Source organism: Pezoporus flaviventris, unplaced genomic scaffold (genome assembly GCF_033815535.1).
Source record: "Pezoporus flaviventris isolate CSIRO_AGI_PZ_B2104156 unplaced genomic scaffold, CSIRO_AGI_Pfla_v1 ptg000554l, whole genome shotgun sequence".
Taxonomy (NCBI): domain Eukaryota; kingdom Metazoa; phylum Chordata; class Aves; order Psittaciformes; family Psittacidae; genus Pezoporus; species Pezoporus flaviventris.
In genome coordinates this window covers 29641-56167 of record NW_026893101.1, presented here as the reverse complement: position 1 = coordinate 56167, position 26527 = coordinate 29641, and the positions used below count along the sequence as shown (strand labels likewise).

The 26527-nt window shown below is 63.8% G+C and overlaps 2 protein-coding genes across 3 annotated transcripts; both read right to left on the bottom strand.

Moving 5' to 3' along the window:
* Nucleotides 1–859: 859 nt before the first annotated feature.
* Nucleotides 860–9636, bottom strand: LDLR (low density lipoprotein receptor). The gene is made up of 17 exons (XM_061443868.1): nt 9473–9636; nt 8151–8273; nt 7778–7900; nt 7073–7444; nt 6163–6285; nt 5964–6077; nt 5733–5852; nt 5506–5631; nt 4965–5136; nt 3774–4001; nt 3577–3695; nt 2939–3078; nt 2706–2847; nt 2288–2422; nt 2134–2208; nt 1526–1680; nt 860–952 (listed from the first exon to the last, which is right to left on the bottom strand). Exons 1-17 carry the CDS (start codon nt 9543–9545, stop codon nt 929–931), a joined length of 2364 nt encoding a protein of 787 aa, XP_061299852.1. The 5' UTR covers nt 9546–9636; the 3' UTR covers nt 860–928.
* A 619-nt stretch (nt 9637–10255) lies between these two features.
* SMARCA4 (SWI/SNF related, matrix associated, actin dependent regulator of chromatin, subfamily a, member 4) lies at nt 10256–25809 on the bottom strand. Of its 2 annotated transcripts, XM_061443890.1 has the most exons (35): nt 25504–25809; nt 25268–25400; nt 24398–24790; nt 24064–24162; nt 23325–23583; nt 22827–22953; nt 22304–22477; nt 21835–22008; nt 21592–21759; nt 21292–21342; nt 21060–21190; nt 20482–20539; nt 20276–20394; nt 20030–20180; nt 19783–19946; nt 19632–19698; nt 19367–19477; nt 18167–18409; nt 17785–17898; nt 17582–17689; nt 17283–17369; nt 16911–16957; nt 16651–16817; nt 15726–15889; nt 14638–14865; nt 14075–14167; nt 13670–13747; nt 12902–13120; nt 12004–12269; nt 11796–11904; nt 11250–11351; nt 11022–11154; nt 10804–10943; nt 10410–10501; nt 10256–10267 (listed from the first exon to the last, which is right to left on the bottom strand). In XM_061443890.1, exons 1-34 carry the CDS (start codon nt 25723–25725, stop codon nt 10469–10471), a joined length of 4932 nt encoding a protein of 1643 aa, XP_061299874.1. In that variant the 5' UTR covers nt 25726–25809; the 3' UTR covers nt 10256–10267; nt 10410–10468. The 2 variants fall into 2 exon arrangements, with proteins under 2 accessions (XP_061299874.1, XP_061299873.1); XM_061443889.1 differs by lacking the exons at nt 19632–19698; nt 19783–19946; nt 20030–20180; ... (11 more) ...; nt 25268–25400; nt 25504–25809 and having other exon boundaries at nt 11796–11901; nt 12893–13120; nt 19367–19473.
* Nucleotides 25810–26527: the final 718 nt, after the last annotated feature.

Genomic DNA, 26527 nt, shown 5'->3' with positions numbered 1-26527 from the left:
GGCAGGCTTGGGGTCACAGGGTGGGGGATGAGGCAGGTTTGGGGTCCTCTCACCCCCTTTTCCCCCCCCCCAGCTCCTCTGATGACAGCGAGTACCATGAGGCGGAGGAGGGGTGAGACCCGCCCACACGTGTGTGACACGTGACCCCCCCATGCATGTGATGAGTGCCCCCCCCCATGTGCATCACGTGACCTCTTCCATGTGTGTTCCAGCCACCCCCAGGTCCCTGCGGTGCCGCCACATGACATTGCGTGACGTCATACGAGAGCCTCGTTACGTCACAGGACACCCTGTGACATCATCACCCTGCATTCCCCCCACCCCCTTTTTGGTATGTTCCCCTGCCAATAAAGCACCTCCAGACACCAGGACCCACAACCGGGGCACTTGGGGGTCGGGGGGGGGGGGGGGGGGAAGGAGGAGGCAGCACAAGGGAGGGAAATAAATAACCCCTGTATTTGTCATGGTGGGGCTCCATCGCCACAGGGCCCTCCCACCCCCCTCTCCCCCCAAGGCCACGTTTTGGGTTCAGTTTCACAGTTTTTGGTTCAAAGCAGCACCTGCTGCGTGTGCACACGTGTGCTGGCGTGCAGAGCCCGTGTGTGCCACGGGTGCCCCGTGTTGAGGCGTGCGCAGCATCACGCACAAACACGCGTGGTCCAGGCTGGCCACATCCAACCGCATCCAACCACATGTGACCACATACAACCACATGTGACCACATACGACCACATACATGAACACAACCGCATCCAGCCACATCCAACCACATTTGACCGCATCCAACCACATATGACCACATCCAACAACATACGACCACATGTGACCACATACAACCACATGTGACCACATATGAGCAGGTCCAGCCCCGCACGTGCGTGGCCGTGCCCTGGCGCTGAGGAACACGCATGACTGCGCGGTGCCGAGCTCAGGCCACGTCATCATCCAGCACCTGGGGGAAGAAGCAGGGGGGTCAGAGCCCCATTGGAGCTCCCCCTGCCCCACAGCCCCCCATAGGAGGCCCTCTCTGCCCCATAGGACCCCATTGGGATACCCCTGCCCCACAGAACGCCAGTGGAGCCCTCCTCTGCCCCATAGCCCCCCATAAGGAGCACCCCTGCCCCATAACCCCCCACAGGGAGCCCCCCATCCCCATAACTCCCCATAGGGAGCTCCCCTGCCTCATAACCCTCCATAGGGAGCCCCCCCCTTCCCCATAGTCCCCTGTAGGGACCCCCCCTGCCTAATAAGTGCCTATATGGAGCCCCCGTCTGCCCCATAAGCCCCCACAGGGACCCACCCCCCATAACCCCCATAGGAAGCCCCACCCCACCCCATAGTCCCCCACATGGAGCCATAGTCCCCTGTAGGGACCCCCCCTGCCTAATAAGTGCCTATATGGAGCCTCCGTCTGCCCCATAAGCCCCCACAGGGACCCACCCCCCATAACCCCCATAGGAAGCCCCACCCCACCCCATAGTCCCCCACATGGAGCTTCCCTGCCCCATAGGACCCCGGCGCTCACCAGGGGGGCCCGGGGCACCCCCAGCGGCTCCTCCTCCTCCTCCTGGTGCCCGGCCTTGCGGAACACGGGGTTGCTGAAGCTGATGCTCTGGGTGCTGCGGCGCCGCCACCAGCGCCAGAGCCCGCGGGCAGCGGCACCCACCAGCACCAGCACCGCTGCGGGGGAGGCAGTGTCAGCAGGGACCCCATTGGCACCCATTGGGTAACCCCATGGGGACCCCCCCATAAGGGACCATGGGGGCCCCCCCATAAGGGACAATGGGGACCCCCCCATAAGGGACCATCGGGACCCTCCCGTAAGGGACAATGGGGACACCCCCCGTAAGGGACAATGGGGACCCCACCATAAGGGACCATGGTCCCCCCCATAAGGGACAATGGGGACCCACCCATAAGGGACAATGGGAACCCCACCATAAGGGACAATGGGGACCCCCCCATAAGGGACCATGGGCCCCCCCCCCCCATAAGGGGCAATGGGAACCCCACCCATAAGGTACCATGGGGACCTCCCCCCCCATAAGGGACCACTGGGACACCCCCCGCATAAGGGACAATGGGGACCCCTCCCCTCCATAAGGGACAATGGGGAATCCCCCACAAATGTACCCAGTGGCAGCATCACCGCGAGCGCCGTCAATGCTGTTCTGCTGCCCACGGGACCCACGGCACCGCCACGGCTGCCTGGGGGAGAAGGGAAGAGGGGTGGGTGTGGGGCTAGGCTATGGGGCTGGGTTATGAGGTTGGGCTATGGGGCCGGTACCTGCGGTGGCGTTGCCGGATGTGCCGGTGCTGTTGGGGGTCCCAGGGGTCTCAGTGCTGGTTGTGGGCTCCAGGACCCCCTCATGGCCGCTGGCGGGGGGCTGTGGGAGGGCCACGTCCAGAGGGGCCAAGGGGGCTGCAGGGAGGGGCACAGGGGTCAGGAGGGGGAATGGGAATGGGGATAGAGATGGGATGGAAACAGGGACATAGGGACACAGGATGAACATGGGATGGACGTGGGACAGACATGGAAGGACACAGATGGACATGGATGAACATAGGATGGACATGGATAGACATGGGATGGACATGGATGAACATGGGATGGACATGGATGAACATGGGATGGACCTGGATGGACACAGATGGACACGGATGGACATGGGTTGGACCCGGATGGACATGGATGGACCCGGTACCTGTGGGCTGCCGCAGGGGATGCACCAGCACCAATCCCTGCACCGGGAACCGCTCCTGAAGCAGCCGCTGTGGCCCCGGCTCCGAGTGGAGCCCGAGCGCGAACACGGCCCCGAGCTGGGAATCGCTCCAGTAAATCCACTCCTGCAGGAATGGGAATGGGGATGGGAATGGGGATAGGAATGGGGATGGGAATGGGGAATGGGGCACCCTGGAGGGCCCGGGGGGGGCTCACCTCGAACACGGCGATGGCGAACGGCTGCACCAGCACTGCGGGGTCCATGAGCAGTGTCCGGCGCCGGCCCCCGTCCACGTCCACGCTGGAGAGGGAGTGGAGCCGTGCGTCCACCCAGAACAGGCGCCGGGAGGGCAGATCTGGGGCAGGGGAGACGTGAGGTGGGGATGCAATGGGGATGGGATGGGATGGGATGGGATGGGGTTGGGGATGGGGACAGGATGGGGATGGGATGGGGATGGGCACGGATGGGGAAGGGATGGGGATGGGAATGGGATGGGGACAGGATGGGGATGGGATGGGATGAGATGGGGATGGGCATGGATGGGGAAGGGATGGGGATGGGATGGGACAGGATGGGGATGGGATGCGATGAGAATGGGGACAGGATGGGGATGGGATGGGAATGGGGACAGGATGGGGATGGGCACGGGGAATGCATGGGTATGGGATGGGGACAGGATGGGGATGGGATGTGATGGGAATGGGGACAGGGTGGGGATGGGCACGGATGGGGATGGGGACAGGGTGGGGATGGGCACGGATGGGGATGGGATGTGATGAGAATGGGGACAGGATGGGGATGGGATGGGATGGGGAAGGGATGGGGATGGGACCAAGGCAGCACCAGCGCTCACCCAAGGTGATCCCGTTTGGCCACTCCACATCCTCGGTCACCAGTGGTGCCGCATCAGAGCCATCGAGGCGGCTCCGAGCGATCTTGGCGCTGGCTCCCCAGTCGGTCCAGTACAGGAACCTGGAGGGGGGGGTGCAGAGCCGTCAACCCCCATCTCCCTGTGCCCTCCCCATCTGCCCCCTCCCATGCCCCCCGTACCCCTGCAGCGGGTCCACGGTGATGCCGCAGGGTTTGGCTCCCTCCTCCTGCAGCAGCGTCCGGCTCCAGGCACCGCTGGCGTCCGCCACGGACACGGAGCCGAGGCCGGAGTCGGTCCAGTAAAGGAGGTGATGGAGCCAATCCACAGCAATGGCGTCCGGGGTCCCCGAGCCCAGCTCCACCACCGGGACCTGCTGGGGGGGATTGGCTGTGCCGGCCAGTGGAGACCTGCGGGAGGGGATGGGTGGGATTTGGATGGGATGGGATGGGATTGGGATGGGGGTGGGATAGGGATGGGATAGGGATAGGGATGGGATGGGGGTGGGATAGGGATGGGATGGAGGTGGGGGGGGATAGGGATGGGATAGGGATGGGGATGGGATGGGGGTGGGATAGGGATGGGATGGGGATGGGGGGGGGGATAGGGATGGGCTAGGGATGGGGATGGGATAGGGATGGGGATGGGATAGGGACAGGTTTGGATGGGATGCAGTGGGATCAGATGAGATGGGGTGGGGAACGGGTGGAATGGGATGCAGTAGGATGGGATGGGAATGGGAATGACATTGGGATGGGGATGGGATAGGGATGGGGATGGGTTTGGGATGGGGATGGGATGGAGATGGGAATGGGATTCAATGGGATCAGATGGGATGGGATAGGGATGGGGACGGCACTGGGATATGGATGGGGATGGGTTTGGTATGGGGATGAGATGGGATGGGATGCAGTGGGATCAGATGGGATGGGATGGGATGGGGAAGGGGTGGAATGGGATGCAGTAAGATGGGATGGGATGGGGATGGGATGGGGAAGGGTTGGAATGGGATGCAGTAGGATGGGATGGGATGGGATGGGGAAGGGTTGGAATGGGATGCAGTAGGATGGGATGGGATGGGATGGGGATGGGATGGGATAGGGATGGGAATGGCATTGGGATGGGTTTGGTATGGGGATGGGATGGCAATGGGATTCAGTGGGATCAGATGGGATGGGGATGGGATGGGATGGGATGGGGAACGGTTGAAATGGGATGCAGTAGGATGGGATGGGATGGGGATGGGATGGGATAGGGATGGGAATGGTATTGGGATGGGTTTGGTATGGGGATGGGATGGGGATGGGGATGGGATTCAGTGGGATCAGATGGGATGGGTTTGGGATGGGATGCGGGTCCCGGGGGTTGCTCACCGGTAGATGCGCCCCCGGCTGAGGTCGGCCCAGAACACGGAGCCGTTTCCCACGTGCACGTCCAGGGCCCCGAGGTGCTTGAGCGGCCCCAGCAGCCGCCGGTACCCGGCGCCGTCCAGCGCCACCTCCCGCAGCTCGTGCCGCAGCGAGAACAGCAGCGCGGGGGGCGGCCCTGCGGGAGCCGGCAGTGAGCAGCGCCGCCCCGTGGGCACACGTGGAACTGCAGCATCCCCCCGGGGGCACGCGTGGAACAGCGGAGCCGGCGCGCGCAGCGCCGCCCGTGGACGCAAATGGAACTGCAGCGCCGTAAACGAGGCGCCGCCCCGTGGACGCAAATGGAACTGCAGCAACCCCCTGTGGACGCAGGGAACCGCAGCATCCCCCCCACCACGGACACCCCAACCCACCAGGGACACCCCATGGAAGCGGAGCGCCAGGCACCCACAGCGTCCCCCATGGACCCTCCCCAGCACCAGACTTGGGGTGAAGGCCGATGAATTGGGCTCATGGCGGGGGGGGGGGGGGGCGGCTCGGGCCTCACCGAGCGCGCGGCAGGCGTTGGTGCCGGGGTCCAGCCTGTAGCCACCCCCGCAGTCGCACTTGTAGGAGCCCGGGAGGTTGTGGCACTGTTGGCTGCAGGCGGTCGGGTCCTGGCACTCGTCAATGTCTGCGGGAACAACGGGGGTCGGGGGCAGCCCATAGGGGTTCCCATGGATGGGAGTTGGGGGGTCCCATAATGGGGTTCGGGGGGGGGGGGTCAGCACTCACCGAGGCAGCTCCGTCCATCGGGGCCCAACCGGAAGCCGTCGGGGCACAGGCACTCGTAGCCCAGGGGCAGGTCCCGGCACACGTGGGAGCAGCCGCCGCCGTCCAGGCACTCATTGACCCCTATGGGAGGGGGGGAACGGAGCCCAAATGGGGGTGTGGGTTAGGGGGGAGACGCCCAGACCCGACCCTCCCCCAACGTGGTCCCTCATTGTGGGGGCGTCCCGGCCCTACCGCACTCCTTGAGGGGCTCATCCGACCAATCCCGGCAGTCGCGGCGGTGGTCGCAGACGCGCTCCATGGGGATGCACTCACCGGAGCGGCACCGGAACCCAGCACAGGCGGTCACTGGGGGTGGACACACACAGGGGGTGTCAGAGCCCCCCCCATGGGACCCCCAACTCCTCCCCATGGCGCCCCCCCCCGCGCTCACCGTTCCTGCACTCAGCCTCGTCGCTGCCGTCGGCGCAGTCGGTTTCGCCGTCGCAGCGCCGCAGCCTCGGGATGCAGCGCCCGTCCCCGCAGCTGAACTGGTCCGGGCGGCACGAGACGGCGGCTGTGGGGGGGCACGGGGGGTCAGAGCGGGCCGGTGCCCCCCAACTGATCTGCACCCCATGAGGGACCCCCACACACACACTCAACCTGCACCACAAAACTTGTGCCCACTCCCGAATGTGCACCAGGGATTGGGGGGGGGGGGACGGGGAGGAATTGGGGTGATGATGGGGGTCAGTGGGGTACAGGGGGGCAAGGGGGTGCAGATGGGATCAACAGGGTGCAGATGGAATCAGTGGGGTGCCAATGGGTCTCAGAGGGGTGCACATGGTGCTCAATGGGGTGCAGGGATCTCAATAGGGTGCAGGCGTCTCAGTGGGGCACAGATGGTGCTCAATGGGGTGTTCAATGGGATGCAGGGGTCTCGGTGGGGTGCAGGGGTCTCAATGGGGCTCACATGGTGCTCAATGGGGTGCTGATGAGGATCAACAGGGTGCAGGGGTCTCAGTGGGGCACAGATGGTGCTCATTGTGTGTTCAATGGGATGCAGGGGTCTCGGTGGGGTGCAGGGGTCTCAATGGGGCACACATGGTGCTCAATGGGGTGCACATGGGCTCAATGGGGTGCACATGGTGCTCAGTGGGGTGTAGAGTCTCAATGGGGCTCACATGGTGCTCAATGGGGTGCTGATGAGGATCAACAGGGTGCAGGGGTCTCAGTGGGGCGCACATGGTGCTCAATGGGGTGCAGATGGGCTCAGTGGGGCACAGGGGTCTCAGTGGGGTGCAGATGGGCTCAATGGGGCGCACACGGTGCTCAGTGTGGGTCCGAGGGGGGTGTTCGCGCACCGCATCCGCGCTCGTCGGCGCCGTCGGCGCAGTCCTCGGTGCCGTCGCAGCGCCAGCGCCGGGGCACGCAGCGCCCGGAGCCACAGCGCAGCTGCAGGGGGGGGCAGGCGCGGGGGGCGCGGGGGGGGCCGCAGCTCGGGGCCGCCTCGTCCGAGCCGTCGGGGCAGTCGCGGTCCCCGTCGCAGGCCCAGAGCCGGGGCACGCAGGAGCCGTCGAGGCAGCGGAAGGCGTCGGCGCCGCACGGGGGCGCTGGGGGGCACCCGGCCTCGTCCGCGCCGTCCTCGCAGTCGCGGTCCCCGTCGCAGGCGAAGGCGCGGGAGATGCAGGAGCCGCTCCCGCAGCGGAGCTGATCCGGGCCGCAGGAGCGGGGCGCTGCGGGGCACGGGTCAGTGCGGGGGCACGACGGGGGCTATGGGGGGTTATGGGGGCTATGGGGCTATGGGGAGCTATGGGGAGTTATGGGGGGGGATGGGTGCTATGGGGGGGTTATGGGGCTATGAGGGGTTATGGGGACTATGGGGTGGTATGGGTGCTATGTGGGCTATGGAGGCTATGGAGGGTTATGGGGGCTGTGTGGGTTATGGGGGATTTGGGGGGCTATGGGGGCTATGGGGGTTGGGGGGGGCTATGGAGGTTATGGGGGGCTATGGGGGTTATTGGGACTATGGAGGTTATGGGGGGCTATGGGGGCTATGGGGCACTCACGGCACTGCAGCTCGTCGGAGCCGTCCTCACAGTCGCGGTGCCCATCGCAGCGCCAGAGCAGGGGAACGCAGCGACCCCGGAGTCCCCCGCAGCTGAACTCGGATGGGGAGCAGGACACGGAGCCTGGGGCACGGCACAGGGTGCATGGCACACACAGGACACGCATGGTACACACATGGCACACACAGGACACATGGCACACACATGGCACACACAGGACACATGGCACACACATGGTACACACAGGACACATGGCACACACATGGCACATAGCACACACAGGACACACATGTGACACATGGCACACACATGACACACACAACACACAGGACACACGTGACACACACGTGACACACGGCCCACGGGCACTCACTGCAGCTCTCGGCGGTCTCGTCGGAGCCGTCCCGGCACTCGGCGCTGCCGTCGCACACCCAGGAGCGGGCGATGCAGGAACCGTCCCCGCACCGGAACTGCCTCCGCCCGCACTCCCCGGGGCCTGCGGGCAGCCCGGTCAGACCAAACCCGCCCCCCCCCGGTACCGGGCTCAGCCCAACCCCCCCCCGGTACCAGCCTCAGCCCAACCCCCCCCGGTACCGGGCTCAGCCCAACCCCCCCCCCGGTACCGGGACTTTGCCACGGGAGGGGTTGGGTGTGACCGGATGACCTGAGGCGACCTTTGCCCCCGGTGACCCTGTCGTGGACCCTGGGTGCGGCCCGGGGATGGAGCTGATCCCTGGATCCCATTCCCAGGATTTTCTGCTGCATTCCCAGGTTTTCCATCCCCATTTCCGGGTTTTCCATCCCCATTCCCAGTTTTTCTGCCCCATTCCCGTTTTTTCTGCCCCATTCCCAGTCTTCCATCCCCATTCCCGGTTTTTCTGCCCCATTCCGTTTTTTCTGCCGCATTCCCGGTTTTCCATCCCCATTCCCGTTTTTTCTGCCCCATTCCCGGTTTTCCATCCCCATTCCCGGTTTTCCATCCCCATTCCCGGTTTTTCTGCCCCATTCCCGGTTTTGCAGCCCCATTCCCGGTTTTTCTGCCCCGCTCCCGGTTTTCCATCCCCATTCCCAGTTTTTCTGCCCCGTTCCCGGTTTTCCATCCCCATTCCCGTTTTTTCTGCCCCATTCCCGGTTTTTCTGCCCCATTTCCGGGTTTTCCAGCCCCGTTCCAAGGGGTCCCAGCCCCATTCCCGGCGCCGGCCACACCCGCAGCCCCCGTTGGGCGTGGCCACCCCTCGCCCTCCCGGGCGCGCCGCTCTCTCATTGGCCAGCGGGGGTTTCCCCGCCGGGTGGCCAGTCCGCGCTCCCGCCAATCAAAAGCGCGTCCGCCGCAGGGCGGGGCGTTGCGCGGACTGTGATTGGCCCTTGGCGGCGCCGCGGGGGGGGACGGGCGGGACGGCGCTTCCTTATCCCCGCCCACCAGCCCCGCCCTCCGCCCGCGACCATGGGGGGGTCCCGGTGAACGGCGCCGGTTCCCCCCCACCCCCCACCCCCGTCCTCCCCCACGCGGACCCCGGGGGGGGGATGGGGACGGACCCCGTTGGGGGGGGGGCGGGGTCAGACCTCGTGGCGGGGCCGAGCCCCGGTGTGTCCGGATGCCCCCGGTTCCCCCCCCAGCAGCGGGACCCCCCGGTTCCCCCACACCCCCCATCCCCGCACCCATCCCCGGTCCCGGTCCCGCTCCCCCCCCGTTACCTGCTCCCGGTGCCGCCGCCGCCGCCGCCCCGAGCAGGAGCAGCCGCAGCAGCGCGGCCGCCGCCGGCCCCATCCCGGAGCCGCGGTGGCGCTGGGCGGGGGCCGCTGCCGGTGCCGGGGCCCGGAGCAGGATCACGATCGCGATCGCGGCTCCGCTCCCATTTCAAGGGCAGCGCGGGGGGGGCGGGGCCTCGCGTGGGGTGATTTCAAACGGGACTACGTCACCGGGGGGGCGGGGCCGGGCGGAGACACGGAACTGAGACCGCCCCCCTCCCCCCGGCTCCGGCATCCCCCAGCCCCTTCATTGACCCCCATTGAGTCCCCATAGAACCCCCATACACCCCCCCAGCCCCTTCATTGACCCCCATTGAGTCCCCATAGAACCCCCATAGACCCCCCCCAGCCCCTTCATAGATCCCCATTGAGTCCCCATAGAACCCCCATAGACCCCCCCAGCCCCTTCATAGATCCCCATTGAGTCCCCATAGAACCCCCATAGACCCCCCCCAGCCCCTTCATAGATCCCCATTGATTCCCCATAGAACCTCCCCAGCCCCCTCACAGATCCCCATTGAGCTCCCATGGACCCCCCAAAGACCCCCTCATAGGCCTCCATTGAATCCCCATAGACCCTCCCCAAACACCCCCCCCAGCCCCCTCACAGACCCCCGCTGAGCACCATAGAACCCCCATGGATCGCCCCCAAGCCCCATCAATTGCACTGATTTCCTCTTCGCTTCCTTTATTACTGTTCAAAATCCAGTGACAGCGACAGGCGCCGGCTGGGGGGGGCACCATGGGGGGGACACCATGGGGAGCACCATGGGGGGAGGGCACTCGGCTGTATAAATATGGAGGTTTTATACAGGGCGCAGCTACGACCCCGGGGCTGGGAGGGCTCCCGGGGTGGGGGGGGGGATGTGGGGCTGGGGTGGAGACACAGGACATGGACGGCGCCAGGGCCTTGGAATGTGGGTCCGGGCTCCGCCGGGGGCCTTAGTCCTCGTCGGTGCCACTGCCGGAGCGATCCTGCGGGAAGGGGGGGCTCAGCGATGGGGATAGGGGGGGAGGTTGTGGGGCAGGAGGAGGCAGGTGTGGGGCAGGAGGTGGTTGTTGGGCAGGAGGCTGTTGTTGGGCAGGACAAAGCGGTTGTGGGGCAGGAGGATATGTTTATGGGGCAGGAGGCGGTTGTGGGGCTGGAGGATGTGGTTGTGGGGCAGGAGGAGGTGGTTAAGGGGCAGGAGGAGGCGGTTAAAGGGCAGGAGGAGGCGGTTGTGGGGCAGGAGGAGGAGGCGGTTGTGGGGCAGGAGGCGGTTGTGGGGCTCCTTTACCTCCTCCTGCTCCTCGTCGCTGTCGTCGTCGCTCACCACGGGCTTGGCGCGGGCGCTGCGGCTCGTGCGCCGCCGGCCTTTACCACGCTCCGGCGCCTTCTCCTTGCGGCCCAGCTTGATCTTCACCTTCACCGAGCGCGCTGCGGGCGCAGGGCGAGGATGAGGATGGGGATGGGGGGTAGGGGGGGGGCCTGGGGTGTCCCCATGGGGCCACTCACACTCGGACTCGGAGCCTTCCTCTTCGCCGTCCTCCTCCTCATCGCTGTCGTCGCCGTCGCTCTCCTCCTCCTTCTCGATCTTCTGCCGCACGCTGGTGAACACCGACTGCAGCACGATGGAGTCCTCGTAGATCTGGGGGAGGAGGAAGGAGCCGGTGGGCATGGGACAGAGCCAGCGCGGCCGCGGTGGTGCCGGTGCCGGGCCCGGGTGCCCCAATCCCCCCTCACCAGTGAGCCCTCGAGGTTGAAGGTCTGCGCATTCTGGCACAGCAGCATCACGTCCTTCTCCAGGTCGTTGAGGCTCCGGTACTTGTGGTTGCGGATCCGCTCCTGCCAGAGGGGAAGGGGTCATGCTCCTGGCCAGCGCCAATGGGGGCAACCCAACCGCAATGGTTGCAACCCAATGGCAATGGGCACAACCCAACGCCAATGGGTGCAATCAAATGCCAACAGGCACAACCCAATGGCAATGGGCACAACCCAACATCAATGGGCACAACCCAACCGCAACGGGCACAACCCAACCGCAACAGGCACAACCCAACATCAATGGGCACAATCAAATGCCAACAGGCACAACCCAATGCCAACGGGCACAACCCAACATCAATGGGCACAACCCAACCGCAACGGGCACAACCCAACGCCAACGGGTGCAACCCAACCACAGTGGGCACAACCTCACACCGTGGTTTGTCTGCACCCAACACAAGTCACCACGGCCGCATCCATTGGCACCCAGGACCGCTGGTGCCGGTGCAGTGCTGCCGTTACCTTGATCTTCTTGAAGTCCACAGGCTTGCGGATGAGCTCATAGTACTCGGGCAGCTCCTTGCGGGACGGCAGCTGGATGAAGACTTCACTGAGCTGCCGTCCACTGCTGCTGCAAAGAGACACCGCGTGGCACCGCCAGCACCGGCCCCACCGTGACGCCCCATGCCGGGCGCTGCCGCCATGACCGGGCCCATGCGGTGCCTCCTACCTGTCCTTGTACTTGATGACGGCATCCACAATCTTCTTCATCTTCTTGGTGAGGTTTGGGGGGTTTGGTGAGAGCTTCTCCGCTGGCGGCCGCCCACGCTTCTTCTGCTTCTTGCTCTCCTCGTCCTTGTCACGGCTGCGGGTGCTGGCGGTGCCGGCTGCAGCGGCGGCGCTGGAGCCCACGTCCGGGTCCCGCTTCCGCTTCCGGGAGGACTTCTTCTGGCGAACCTCCTCCTCGATCTCCTCCAGCGTCCCCTCCTCGATGGCCTGCGCGGGACGGGGCCGCTAGCGCGGGGCTGCCGCTGAGCCCCCCGGGCCCAACCGTGACGGCTGCGGTCCCTGCCCTGGGGGGGGCCATGAAGGTCCCTCGCGGGGGGGGGGGTCATTATGGGATGGGGAGAAAGGAGCCGGCAACAAGAGGCTCCTGGAGCCACCATCACAACTCCCTGCTCCTGCTCAGGGCAGCCCCTGGTTATGGCAGAGCCCCGTCCCTGGTTATGGCCCAGCTCCATGCCTGGCTATAGCAGAGCCCCATGCCTGGCTATGGCACATCTTTGTGCCAGGCAACGGCACACAGCTCCATGCCTGGCTACGGTGCGGCTCCGTGCCTGGGCATGGCACAGCCCTGTGCCTGGCTGTGGCACACATCTCCATGCCTGGTGATGGCACAGCCCTGTGCCTGGGTATGGCATATATCTCTATGCCTGGCTATGGCACACATCTCCATGCCTGGCTATGGCACACATTTCCACGCCTGGCTATGGCCCAGCTCCGTGCCGCAGCACCACGGGCACAGTGTTTGCCAGGCTAGGTTTTGGTGAGGTCCCCGGCCCAGGGCGCTGGTCCCGGGGGCCGCAGCAGTGAGAAGCCATTGCAGAACGATGCTGTACCATGTATACCTTGAGCCACTGCTTCTCCGTCAGCGAGTCGCTGTAATCGACCTCCTTGCGGTGCCGCGAGCCGCGGCCAAACATCTTCTCCTCCTCCTCCTCGCAGGTCAAGCGCTCGACCTCGGCGTCGTCCTTGATGATCCAGGAGGGAAGCTCGTCCTCCTCCATCAGCCGCGGTTTGCGCTTGGGGTTCCGGGCCTCCTCGCGCCGCCGGTCCAGGTCCATGCGCTGCAACGAGAGGGCTCTGCCCTTGGAGCGTCCCCGCGGTGCTGCAGGAGCCAAGGGGCACCCAGGGGATGCGGTGACACCGGGCTGGGGACGCCACCTGCAGCCAGGGGCGAGGGGCTGGGGGTGTTTTGATGGATGCGGTGGGAGGCGATGGCTCTGCTCCGCACCAGCTTCACCATTGGGCATGGCCACCCTCGCTAAGGCATTGCCCAACGGAGGCTCCACGTTGGGCTCTCTCCAAGCTTTTCCTCCTCGTTCCATGCTCCTCGTCCCACCAAGAGGGACAATTTTAGGTGGGAAACCGGCTTTTAGGCTGTGGTGCAGCCTCAGCTCCTCCTCCCCACAGTCCCTTCCTCCGGCTTCCCATCCCAGGAGCTCATCCCTTACCGGAGCCGGGATCCTCCTGGCTTGGGCCCTGCTCTCTGCTTTGGCTTTACCTGCTGCTTCCTGGCTCCCAGGCAGGGGATGCTCACAGAGAGGCTGCTCTGGCCGCTACCTGGGGGGGGGACCGCAGGCATCATCCCGCACCTCCACCTGCTCCACGCTCACCATGAAGAGGTCGAACTCCTCCTCGTGCCGGGCAATCATCTGGTTGACAGTCTCATCGTCAGGGACTTCATCTTCCTCCTGCCAGGGATGGAGACGGCGGCGGCTGAGGGCGAGCGCCGGCTCGGCCGCGGCATCGCTCGGAGCTCGGCCCCGGGGCAGCGCTAGCACCCGACGCGTGGGGCCATGGTTGGGGTGGGGGGGGCTGTGTGTGGTGTCTGCTGCGCCCTGCATTGATCTCTTATGGGGGGGGTGTTTCTCTTTCTGGGGCTGGGGGGGGTCTCAATTGGTCTCTCTACGTTCTCCGCGGTGCAAAGAGCACCGGCGGGAGCTGGCAACGTGCGGTGGCCGAGTCAGCAGCGAGGCCGAGGATTGAATGGGCGTGGAGACTGAGCAACCCCCTCTCACCTTTAGAGGTGGTTCCTCCAACTCAGCGGTCAGGCACAGGGTGGAGGCAGTGTGGGGGAAGCTGCCACTGCCGCTGCCCGCGCTGTATCTGCTCTGTGGATAAAAGGAGGACTTCAGTCTCCAGGGCTGTCAATCCGGCGCCTCTCACCGACGCGACACAGAAAAACCCCTTTGCTACTGCTAGGACCAGGCAGGGGGGCGTGAAAGGGCTCGGGTTGGAAGGGACCTTAAGGCTCAGCTTGTTCCAACCCTCACGCTGGAGCCGCCTGCTCCGAGCCCCGTGGTCCGACCTGGCCTCGAGCGCTGCCAGGGACGGGGCAGCCGCAGCTTCTCTGAGCCTGAGATCTATCGCTTCCTCGTGGAGTGGTTGGGGTTGGAAGGGACCGCAGAGCTCATCCGGTTCCAACCCCCGCCACGGGCAGGGACACCTTCCTCTAGAGCAGGCTGCTCCGGCCCTGTCCAACCCGGCCTGGAACGCAGCCACGGATGGAGGGGGCCGAGCTCTTCCTGCTCCTCCGGGACGCACCGAGCCGCGCGTTCAGGAGTCAATGGAGGCCCCTTACCTCGTCCTGCTCCTCGTGCTCCAGGATGGCCTGCAGGAAGGCTCTGCGCTCATGGCTCGAGGACTTCTGGTCGAACATCCCGGCCTGGATCACTTTCTGGTCCACGTTGAGCTTGTACTTGGCGGCGGCCAAGATCTTCTCCTCCACGCTGTTGACGGTGCAGAGGCGGAGGACGCGCACCTCGTTCTGCTGCCCAATGCGGTGCGCCCGGTCCTGGGCCTGCAGGTCCTGCCGGGTTACAAACACGGTGTCAGGCCTCGGGATCATCCCCAGGGATCCTCCGGAGCCGGGTGTCCGACGCCTCGGCGCGGGCAGGGAGCGGCAGCTGCCCCGGTTCTTGTGCAAGGACACGGTGGTGGTGGATGGGTGATGGAGCAGGGATGGGTGATGGATGCAGGGATGTGGCTGCGTCTTCATCCCTGGACTGGAGCCGCCAGCACCGGCTGCTGGTCACAGAGAGGGGCTGAGGCTTGAGAGCTCTTCAAGGAGCCGTTGTCTCCATTCACTTTGCTCCCTTTGGGTGGTTTCTGTTTGTTTGGTTGGGTTTTTTTGGGGTTGCTCGGTTGGTTTTGACCTGGTTTGGTTGGGTTGGGTTGGTTGGGTTTGGGTTGGATTTAGGTTGTTGGTTTTGGGTTGGTTTCAGGTCGGTTTGGTTGATTTTGGGTGCATTTGTCTCGTGTTGTTTTTGAGTTGGTTTGTTCGATGGTTTTGGGTTGGTTGTTGGTGGTGTTGGGTTGGTTGGTTGTGGTGGGTTGGTTGGTGGTGGGTTGGTTGGTGTTTGGCACTGGGTTGGTTGTTGGGTTGGCTGGTTGCTGGTTGGTGTTGGGTTCGTTGTTCGTTGGCACTGGGTTGGTTGGTGGTTGGTTGGTGGTGGGTTGGATGGTTGCTGGTGTTGGGTTGGTTCATTGTTAGTTGGTGTTGGGCTGGCTGGTGGTGTTGGGTTGGTTTGTTGGTGGAGGGTTGGTTGGTGGTTGGTTGTTGGCGTTGAGTTAGCTGTTGGTTGGTGGTAGTTGGTTGGTTGTTGGGTTGGTTGGTGGTGTTGGGTTGGTGGTTGTACATTGTAGGCTGTTGGTGAGCTGTGCCTGTACCTGGTGCGGGTTCCAGTCGCTGTCAAAGATGATGACGGTGTCGGCCGACTGGAGGTTGAGGCCCAGGCCGCCGGCGCGAGTGCTCAGCAGGAAGATGAAGTACTCGGAGCCCGGCTCGTTGAATGTCTTCAGCAGCATCCCCCGGTCCTCAGCCTTCGTGGTCCCTGCAGCAGAGCGGGGGGGGTTAATCCTGCCCAGAGAGGAGCCAAGGAGTGCTTGGGAGAAGAGCTGGAGCTTGGGATGTGCCTGGCTTTAAGGGGGCAGCAGCAGGAGCTGGGGATCAGCCGGCCTTGAGGGCCTTCCCCATGTTGGGAATTGCTCCATGGTGGGACCAGAACATGGACTGGGAGGGGAAACCAGGGCTCACGGAGCCGCTCTGGTCTCATTCTGCACCTCAGCTCTGCAGTGGCTCAAAGCTGCTCCCAGGCTGGATCAGAAAAGAGCCAGCACCAAATCCATGGATTCAATATAGAGCCGGCACCAAATTAATGGATTCAATATAGAGCTGGGACCAAATCCATGGATTCAATACAGAGCTGGCACCAAATCCATGGCTTCATTACAGAGCTGGCACCAAATCCATGGATTCATTAAGGAGTCAGCACCAAATCCAGGGATTCATTAAGGAGTCAGCACCAAATCCAGGGATTCATTACAGAGCCAGCACCAAATCCAGGGATTCAATACAGACCCAGCACTACTTTCTGCTGGCAAAGAGGGCTCGGGGCTGTGCCAGCTCCGGCAGCCCCCCGGTACCAGATCTGGTTAAGGGAGGTTGGGTCCGTGCTCTCCTGGCGCCAAGCACCTTCCAGCTCATCCCCCAGTCCCCAAGTCCTTCCCGTATTGGCCCTCCCAGCGCGACGGGGGCCTCCCGGATGCCAGGACCCAGCCCCCCTGGGTGCCCTTTGCTCCCTTTGGCCCTCACCATCCAGCCGGAGGTACTTGAAGCCGCGGTAGGCGAAGTAATCTTCCATGATGGTCATGAGCGAGGTCATCTGGCAGAAGAGCAGCACCTTGTGGTTGGTGGCGCGGAGCTTGGGCAGGATCCGGTCGAGGAGCTCGAACTTGCCAGAGGCACGGTACAAATCCAGCCTGGAAGAGCAGGAGCGGAGGGAGATGAGGGCTCGGGAGCAGGAATCCCAATGGGGCTCCTCCCTGCGGCTCCCCCCCCACCACTGAACTCACCCCTGCACGATGCCTCCCGTGAAGCCCAAGTGCTCCGAGAAGGATTCCTGCAAGTGGGAAGAGGAATGGGGTCAGGAACTGGCCACACAGCCAAAGGAACCCAATGGAAGGGGCCCGGGAGAGAACCAGGCAGGGAGCCCGCTCCTGGATCGCCTCCGGAAGCACCAAGGCTGTTCCCAAGGAGCTCATCCTGATGGGATACATCCCATTGGTGTCGTGAAGCCTGGCACATGGAGGGCAACACTTCGCCTATGCCATGACCACAGGAGCTCTTGGGTTGATCCCAGCTGGGTTGGTCCCAGTTGGGTTGGTCTCCCATTGGGTTTATCCCTGTTGGGTTGATGCCCATATAGCAGACCCCTATAGCATTACCTCGATGTGCTGGAACATGTAGGGGTGGTTGCAGATCTTCCGCAGCTGCATGATGGTGTTCATGAGGGTTTTGGTGCCTCCTTTACCCTGTGCCAAGGAAATGGACAATCAGACATCCCCGTTTCCTGAGGAGCATTCCGGAAGCGCTCAGCCGGAATTCCCACTTGGCTTTGAAACCCTTGTCCCTATCAAAGCGGAGTTTGGTGCTGCAGGGACGAGCAGCAGGAGCCGGAGCAGCCCCCCCTCACCCTGGCGGCATTCCCACCCATCCCGAAACAGGGAGACTTCCGTATCCCGACCTTCTTGTCCTTCTCAGAGCCGTCGGTGAGGAGCACGCCCTTGGCCTGCATGTGCCGGTAGAGGACGCGCTGCAGCGCTGACATATCACACTTGATCACATATTCCACCTGCAGGCAACCAGGGAGCAATGAATCCCCCCGGCACGGCCCTGGCTCATCCCGGAGCCCCGCACGCATCCCATGGGATAGGGAGGAGCCGTCACCTTCTCGGGCAGCTGCGCTTCAACCTCCTTCTTGAGGCGGCGCAGCAGGAAGGGCCTCAGCACCTTGTGCAGGCGCCGGATGATCAGGATCGTTTCCTCCTCGTTCAGGTCCACCTGCGGCAGCGGGAGAGGAGCCCTCACCAAAGGGATGCTCTTCCCATGGGATCCCCGGGATCCGGGGACACCAGAAGCGATTGCCCCACCTCCCGTTTGCTCCCTGCAGGCCCACCCCAACCCCAGGATGCTTCCCCTTAAGGTGGGTGCTGCAGTGAGGCAGAGGAGCCCAGAGGCTGCGAGACCCTCACCGCAGCCTCCTGTGGCCACGAGCCCCTCACCGCAGCCTCATGGCTGCAAGCCCACCACCGCAGCCTCGCGGCCGTACCTTCTCGCCCGTCATGGCGAAGGGGGCGTTGAACCACTGCTCGAAGGTGCTGCAGCTCTTGAAGATGGTTGGCAGGAGGAAGTTGAGGAGCGCCCAGAGCTCCGGGAGCTTGTTCTGCAGCGGCGTCCCGGTGAGCAGCAGGCGCCGCGGGGCCACGTAGTGGGTGTTGAGCACCTGCGTGAGCTTGCAGTGGTGGTTCTTCATGCGGTGGCCCTCGTCCACGATCATGTACTTCCACCGGATCTACCACAGAACCATGGAATAGCCAGGGTTGGAGAGGGCCTTAACGTCACCCAGCTCCAACCCCACTGCCACGGGAAGGGACACCTCACACTGAACCATGGCACCCAAGGCTTTGTCCAACCTGGCCTTGAACACTGCCAGGGATTGAGCATTCACAGCTTCCCTGGGGAACCCATTCCAGTGCCTCAGCACCCTCACAGGAAAGAATTCCTTCCTTATACCCAATCTAAACTTCCCCTGTTTCAGTTTGAACCCGTTACCCCTTGTCCTGTCACTGCAGTCCCTAATGAAGAGTCCCTCCCCAGCATCCCTATAGCCCCCTGCTGATACTGGAAGCTGCTCTGAGCTCTCCCCGCAGCCTTCTCTTCCCCAGCCCCAACTTCCTCAGCCTGTCTCCATACAGGAGCTGCTCCAGCCCCTGATCATCCTCGTGGCCTCCTCTGGACTTGTTCCAACGGCTCCACGTCCTTTTTATGTTGAGGACACCAGAACTGCACCCAGTGCTCCAGGTGAGCTCTCACAAGGGCAGAGCAGAGGGGCAGGATCACCCCCTTGGCCCTGCTGCCCACACTCCTTTGGATGCAGCCCAGAATACGGCTGCTTCCTGGGCTGTGAGCGCACATCCATGGGGAGCAGCAGGGGGGTGAGGACCGGAGGGATACCCTGAGCCAGGAGCAGGGAGGACACCAGCACCAGCACCTTCCATGGCCCAAGGCAAGAACTGAGCTGGGGTTTTGGTGCGTGGCTCTTCATGGTGTCCCCAACCCAGGGGACACCCCGGTGTTCATCTTCACCCCGTGGTGTTGGGACAAGGCAGAGCCCCCCCAGCGTTCAGGGACCACCTCAGAAGGGTTCTACCGAGTGCTCCTCACCCCATGGATTGATTAAAGGGAAGGGAAAAGCAATAGAATGGGAGAATCCCAAGAGAAAGATGACTTGAAGGGGGGGGTGGCCCACCTTGGCCAGGATGTGCTTGTCCTTGATGATGTACTCGTAGGTGGTGAGCAGGACGTTGAACTTCCCGCTGCGGAGCTGCGGCACGAAGGCGCGTCTCGCTGCTGGCGAGCCCTGCAGAGGCGATTTCCAATGGGAATGGGAAGGACAAGCATGGATTCAGGGCCGGGAAGCATCCCAGATCCCATGGGATGAAGGACGTGAGGACCGGAAGGAGGAAAAGGTGAAGCTGAAGGAGCCCAGGAGCGAACCCAGCGCCAGCACTTGCCTTGTACGAGACCTTGACCACAGAAGGAGCCCACTTGTCGAACTCGTAGGCCCAATTGGACAGAGTTCTGGGGGAAAAACCAAAAGATTCGGTCAAAGGGGCGCCGGTGCCGCGGTCCCAGGGCCTGGCTGAGCAGGAACACGGTGCTTACGAGAGCGGGACGATGATGAGGAAGGGCCCGTTGATGCGCTTGTGCTCCATGAGGTACGTGATGAGGGCGATGGTCTGGATGGTCTTGCCCAGCCCCATCTCATCGGCCAGGATGCCGTTCAGGTTGTTGTTGTACAGGGACACCAACCACTCCAGCCCCTTGATCTATGGGGAAAACAGGGATTGAAGGGTGGGAAGGAGCCGGCTGCAGGCCCAGGAGGAGCCCGTTGGGTGCCTCCCGTCCCCACCTGGTACTGCTTGAGGACCCCGTTGACCATGAGCGTGGATTGCTTGTCTACCCGCTCGGTGACAGCATGGGCCACAGCATAGTAGGACTGCAGGCCCCGGGCCAGTGCCTGCGACACCCCGTACTCATCGTCCACGTCCTGCTTGGCATTCCTGCCCAGGAGAAAAGGGGATGAGCAATGGGATCCCTGTGGAATGAAGCTCCCGGGGAGCCCCCCCATGGGTCCTGCCGACGGGGAAGGACTCACTCAATGATGTGCCTGGCGTCCACCTCGGAGACGTCGTCGCTGTCGGGGTCGGGGATCTTCTTCTTCTCCTCCACGGGCAGCGCGGGCTGGGTGGGCTGGGGCTGCTCCTCCTCCTCCTCCTGCCAGGACACAACCCCCGGATGGCCGCTCAGCACCATCCCCTCCGCGCCGCCATCCCTTGGGATGCGCCGGGGGCTGCTCCTCACCTCCTCCTCCTCTTCGGAGCCGCTCTCCTCGCTGTCGGAGCGCGGGGCCACCTCGTACCTGGGTCAATGCAGGCAGGGCCGGGTCAGTGCAGCGGGACCAACCCCTCCAGTTCTCATCAGCACTATCCAGTCCCCCATAAAACACCGGTTTAACCCCCCTTAACTTCCATGCATCCTTTAGGGAATGCAGCCAGAGCCACCCGTCACCCTCCTAACAAGCTTTTCCCATTGGTGATGGGGTCTTTCCCCATGCCTATAGGGATGCTGGGGATGGACTCTTCATTAGGGACTGTCGTGACAGGACAAAGGGTAACGGGTTCAAACTTAAACAAGGGAAGTTCAAATTAGGTATAAGAAGGAAATTCTTTCCTGTTAGGGTGGTGAGGCACTGGAATGGGTTGCCCAGGGAGATTGTGAACGCTCCATCCCTGGCAGTGCTCAAGGCCAGGCTGGACAGAGCCTTGGGTGCCACAGTTCAGTGTGAGGTGTGGGGGTTGGACGTGGATGATGTTAAGGTCCTCTCCAACCCTGGCTATTCCATCCCACTCCCAGCACCATTCCCATTGGAGGGCACCTACCCAGGGTTCATCTCCAGCCATGCCTCCAGCTGCCCGGCCTTGGGCGCATCGGTGCCAGTCAGGATCTTCCCGCTCTCCACGTGGATCACTTTGACTGGGAGGTCGCTCATTTGGCTCGTCTCATCCAGCGGCTGCGGGGGCAAAGCGGGAGCACGGCGGGAGCCGAGCTTGGGCTCCGCGGGTCCCCGTGGATCCGCACCAGGCTCGGGCACGGAGCCGGCTCTGGCCTCACCTCCCCATCCGGGCCGATGGCCGGCGGCTGCCCCTCCGCGTTCTCTGCCTTCTGCAGGAGGAAGAGGAGGGTTGTGAGCGATGGCATAAAGAGGAACCAACCCCCTCCATGCTCTGTGCCAAACCCACCTGGAGCAATGGCACCAAAGAGGAGTCAACCTCCTGCATGCTCTGTGCCAAACCCACCTTGAGCGATGGCACCAAAGCAGGAGCCAACCCCCTGCATGCTCTGTGCCAAACCCACCTGGAGCAATGGCACCAAAAAGGAGTCAACCTCCTGCATGCTCTGTGCCAAACCCACCTTCTTCTTCTTCTTTTTCTTCTTCTCCTTGGCCACCTGGGCCGCCTTGTGCTGCCGCACCAGCTCTGTCAGGTTAGCCACGTACTCGTCCGTCTGCTGCAGCAGGTAGGCCAGGCGCTTGTCCTTCTTCTGGTCGATGAGCTTGCGGTAGCCTTCCTCATCCTCAGCCTGCGGGGAGAGGATTCTGAGCCCCCCCCCCCAGCACCCCAACATCCCCCCCAAGGGCACCCCAAACCCCGCTACCATCAGGCGCCGCATCCGCTCCTTCTCGATGCGCTCGTTCTCCTTCTTCTGCTCGCGCTCGGTGTTGGCGTGGTACGTGGCCACCGCCTTGGTCAGCTTCTGGATCTTCCCGCTCACCGAGCGGTGGTATTCCTTGAAGTCCTTGGCGTGCTGCAGGATGCTGTTGAGGTATTCCTGCAGGGAACGGGAGCACCGGGACCAGCCGTGAGCACAGAGCAAGCACCATGAACACAGAGCCCGAACCATGGGCACAGAGCCTGAACCATGGGAACAGGGCCTGAACCATGGAAACAGAGCCTGAACCATGGGCACAGAGCCCGAATCAGGAGCCCAGAGCCCAAACCAGGAGCCCAACCCAGGAGCCCAGAGCCAAACCCAGGAGCCCAGAGCCAGAACCAGGAGCCCAGACCCGGAACCAGGAGCCCAGAGCCCCAACCAGGAGCCCAGAGCCCCAACCAGGAGCCCAAACCTGGTGCTTCTGGCGTCGCTTTCGCTCCTGCTCGATCTTCTGCTGCTTCTCCAGCTTCTCAGTGATGCGGGCCTCGCGCAGGGACTGCCGCTTGCTCCTCTTGTAGGCCTTAGCGTTGAGCGCCGTCTCCAGCGCCGTGTCCCGCCGCATGCACACCACCACCTCCTGCCGCAGCTGCGGAGCACCCCCGGGGGTGAAGCCATGGGGCTCATGGCACCGTGTCCCCCCATCCCCGGGGGTGAAGCCATGGGGCTCATGGCACCGTGTCCCCCCATCCCCGGGGGTGAAGCCATGGGGCTCATGGCACCGTGTCCCCCCATCCCCGGGGGTGAAGACATGGGGCTCATGGCACCGTGTCCCCCCATCCCCAGGGGTGAAGACATGGGGCTCATGGCACCGTGTCCCCCCATCCCCGGGGGTGAAGCCATGGGGCTCATGGCACCGTGTCCCCCCATCCCCGGGGGTGAAGCCATGGGGCTCATGGCACTGTGTCCCCCCCTCCCCGGGGGCAGCAGGGCCTTACCTGGCGCTGGAAGTTGAGCAGCCGCAGTGCCTTGAGCTCGATGGTGGCCTTGGTGCGCAGGTCGCCGGCCAGCGAGCCCGGCAGGTTCTCCAGCTCCTGGATGCGGTGGGCGATGCGGGCCTGGAGCCTGCAGGGCCACAGGCAGGGGCTGAGGACTCGGCCAGCTCCATGGAGCCCGCATTGCCTTTGGGTACCAGCCCCTCACTGAGCCTGAGACCAGATCCAACCCTCGGAGCTGAGCAATGGAGGGGGCCCACCCTGAACCTCCTGACCCACCAGCACGGCCTCCCCTGCTCAGCACCTTTGGCTCCTCTCTCCATCACCACCCCAAAGCCCTCCTTTGGTACCACTAAAGGGAAGATCCTGCCTCCTGCAAGGCACTGCTCCCCCTTCTTGCAGAGAGCAGGACCAAACCCCCCAACCCAAAGACCAGAGCATCCCAACAAATCGGGATTGGGATTGGGATGCTCCTAGCAGGGGATCCCCCCCAGCACCCACCGGTACTCGCGCTCCTGCAGGATCTCCACCGGGTCCAGCCCACGGGGCTTCTGGATGGGGGTGATGCGGTTCTGCTTCTGGTGCAGCTGCACCATGGGTGCGGGCTGCGCCGGCTGCCCCGGCGACTGCGTCTGCGGCGGCATCACCGGCGAGGCAGCTGGCGGCACTGCCGGCGGCGCAGGTGAGGGCCGCCCCGTGGGCTGCGGCGGGATCAGCTTCTGTGGGGCGCTGCTGGGGGCCGCCGCGTTGGCCAGGGGCCCTGTGGGGACACGGGGATGCAGTGGGATGGACACAGGAACGATGGGGGACACACATGGGGCACGCAGGGGACACACAGGGTATACACAGGGAACATGCAGGGTACATGCGTGGGACACACAGGGGACATGTGTGGGACACACAAGGGACACGCAGGGGACACAGGGAACACACGTGGGATGCACGTGAGTCATGCGTGGGACGTGCGTGGGACACAGATACACGGAACACGCATGGAACATGCATGGAACACGCACGGAACACGCAGGGGACTTGCATGGGAGCGCACATGGGGCTTCTTCAAGCTCCATGGGGAGAGCACACAGCCCAAGCTGGTTCTCCCGTGCTCAGTCACCATTCCCAGCAGGATCACCTGGGAATCCGCCCCCACGGCTCAGGCTCTGCCCCCGGCCCCTTGCTTCCTTTACCCCCATTGCTGCAGCCCCCAATGGGCTCTGGTCGCCCAGGTCCAGGGCCTCACCTTCTGGCCAGGGCTTGGGGGGGCCCCCGGGTGGCTGCCCCGGCATCCCGGGGGGAACTCCTGAGGGTCCAGGCGGGGGCATGTTGGGCCCCCCCATACCTGGCAACAGAGAAAAGCTGGGTTAGGCTCAAACAGAACCAGGTTGGAGATAGGGAAGTGCTTCCCTGTGAGGGATGGGGTTGACAGAGAAGGTTTGGATGCCCCATCCCTGGCAGTGGCCAAGACCGGGCTGGAGAAACCTACTCCATGCGAGGGGTCCCTGCCCACAGCAATGGGTCCGAACGGGATGGAGCTCCCCATCCCACCCCATTGGTGCCTCCGTGCCCGCACTCACCATGAGGTCTGCTGTAGTTTGGAGGTGTTGGTCCCGCTCCAGGCCCTTGCACCTGGCCCTGCACCGGCCCCGTGCCGGCCACGGCGGGCGGAGGGAGCGTGGCCATGGGCTGCTGCAGGCCGGGCACAGGGCGCTTGCCCTGCACGGCCATCTGGAGGTGCTCAGGCAGCGGCTGCCCCCGCGCCAGCATCTTGTAGGCCATGATCTGAGCGCGGAGCTGATGGAGCTGGTTCTGGTTGAAGGGGGTCGGGCCCCGGCTCTGCTGCCCCCCACCCAGAGCCTGTGGGTCAGCTCCGTCCAGCGGTCCCGAGGCCATGGCGGCACCCGAGGAGGGGCCGTTGGCCGGCACCGGGCTGGAAGCGTGCTCGGAGCCACCGAGCGGGGAAGGGTACCCTGGAAAAGAGGGAGCTCAGAGCTGGGAATGGGAGCAGTGGGGCAGGGGAAGGAGGAAATGACACACACACACCCCCCCCCCCCCCGCCCATGGTGGAGCCGGGGCCTGGGAAGCTCTGGAGGGCTTTATCCAACCCAAAGCCATGGATCTGGGAAGGATGGGCCTGAGCGAAGAAACTGCTGGAGCCCTTCTCATGCAGAGGGAAAACAACCCCCAAAATCATGGATTGGAGAATGGATGTGTGCAGGAATCCTCCTGCTCATGCATGGAGGGAATGAACGCCCCAAATCCTTGAGGGAACACTGTGTCCTCCTCCACAACCTCAGCACAGACTGTGCCATGCAGAGGGGCAGTCAAGCCTTGATGCCATTCCCTGCATGTCTCCCTATCCCATGGGATACGTGTGAGGAGCAGATGGAAGCAACCCCCCCGGAAGAGGCTGCAGAGCTCCATCCCCTTAGTTTGCAGACACCAACCTTGGGAATGCTGGTCCATGGGGCTGGGGGGAGGCCCCATCCCTGCGTGCGCGCCCGGCCGCAGCCCCATCCCCTTCATCTGCCCATAGCGAGGGTCCTCGCTCAGCCCCTTCTCGTGCAGGGGGTCCATGGGCTGGAGAGGGGGGACGACAAAAAACACCCCCAGGATCAGAGCCCCGTCATTCCCAGCTCTCCTAGGAGCATCCCTCAGGGATGGATCCCGGCGCTGGCCTCACCTTATGGAGCTGGTGCAGGTTGTCCTGAGCGTAGCCAGCGGGGCCCTGCGGCGGCAGTGGGTGCCCGGCCGAGGGGGGGCCAGGGCTGGGTCCCATCATGCTGTGAGCGGAGCCCGGCGAGGGCCCGGGGCTGGGCCCCAGCATGGCCCCGGGGGAGGGACCTGGCCCCGGGGAGGGCCCCGGCCGCGGCGTCCCACCCATGGGGGGGTCCGGAGTGGACATGGTCAGGGCCGGGGTAACGGAGCCGTCAGTGCCGGGATAACAGAGCCGTCACCGATGGGATAACGGAGCCGTTACCTATGGGATAATGGAGTCGTCAGTGCAGGGGTAATGGAGCTCTCCCCCATGGGATAACGGAGCCGTAACCTATGGGATAACGGAGACGTCAGTGCAGGGGTAATGGAGCTCTCACGGATGGGATAACGGAGCCGTCACAGATGGGATAATAATGCTGTCAGTGCCGGGATAACGGAGCCATCACCACCAGTTCCCCCCTCAACCCAAGCTCCGCTCTCCTGCTCGGGTTTATCCCTATTCCCAAGCACCCTCCTTGCCACGGGAGGAACGCCGGGATCCTGGCACCCACCTATCCCAGGATGTTGCCTCCAGAGATCCCGTCCTGAGGTCGGGGGGGCTCAGTCCCAGCACCTGTGTCCTGGAGAGGAAGATTTCCAGGGTCAGGAGCAGCCCCAGGAACAGAACCTGCACCCCGGGAGCCTCCTTCCTCATCCTGATCCTTCCCATCCCGCTCCTTCCTCATCCTGATCTTTCCCTACCCTGATCCTTCCCTGTTTCTGATCCATCCCCACCTTGATTCTTCCCATCCTGCACCTTCCCTGTTCCTGATCCATCTCATCCTGACCCTTCCCCATCCTGATCTTTCCCTATCCTGATCCCTCCCCATCTTGATCCTTCCTCATCCTGATCCCTTCCCATCCTGATCCTTCCTCATCCCACTCCTTCCTTCCCCGTCATGTTCTTTCTCTATCCTTATTTTTCCCCACCGCATGGATTTGAAGCCGCA

What these genes read in the sequence shown, in the direction of transcription:
- LDLR (XM_061443868.1), bottom strand. Translation starts at nt 9,545, where the DNA reads ATGGGGCCGGCGGCGGCCGCGCTGCTGCGGCTGCTCCTGCTCGGGGCG. An exon ending in CGAGGCTGAGTGCAGGAACG is followed by an intron (nt 6,078 to 6,162) that starts GTGAGCGCGGGG and finishes GTCCACCCCCAG; the next exon opens with TGACCGCCTGTGCTGGGTTC. An exon ending in GCCAAACGGGATCACCTTGG is followed by an intron (nt 3,079 to 3,576) that starts GTGAGCGCTGGT and finishes CCCCTGCCCCAG; the next exon opens with ATCTGCCCTCCCGGCGCCTG.
- SMARCA4 (XM_061443890.1), bottom strand. Translation starts at nt 25,725, where the DNA reads ATGTCCACTCCGGACCCCCCCATGGGTGGGACGCCGCGGCCGGGGCCC. An exon ending in GGGTCCTCAAGCAGTACCAG is followed by an intron (nt 19,947 to 20,029) that starts GTGGGGACGGGA and finishes TTTTCCCCATAG; the next exon opens with ATCAAGGGGCTGGAGTGGTT. An exon ending in AGGAGTTCGACCTCTTCATG is followed by an intron (nt 13,121 to 13,669) that starts GTGAGCGTGGAG and finishes CTCTCGTTGCAG; the next exon opens with CGCATGGACCTGGACCGGCG.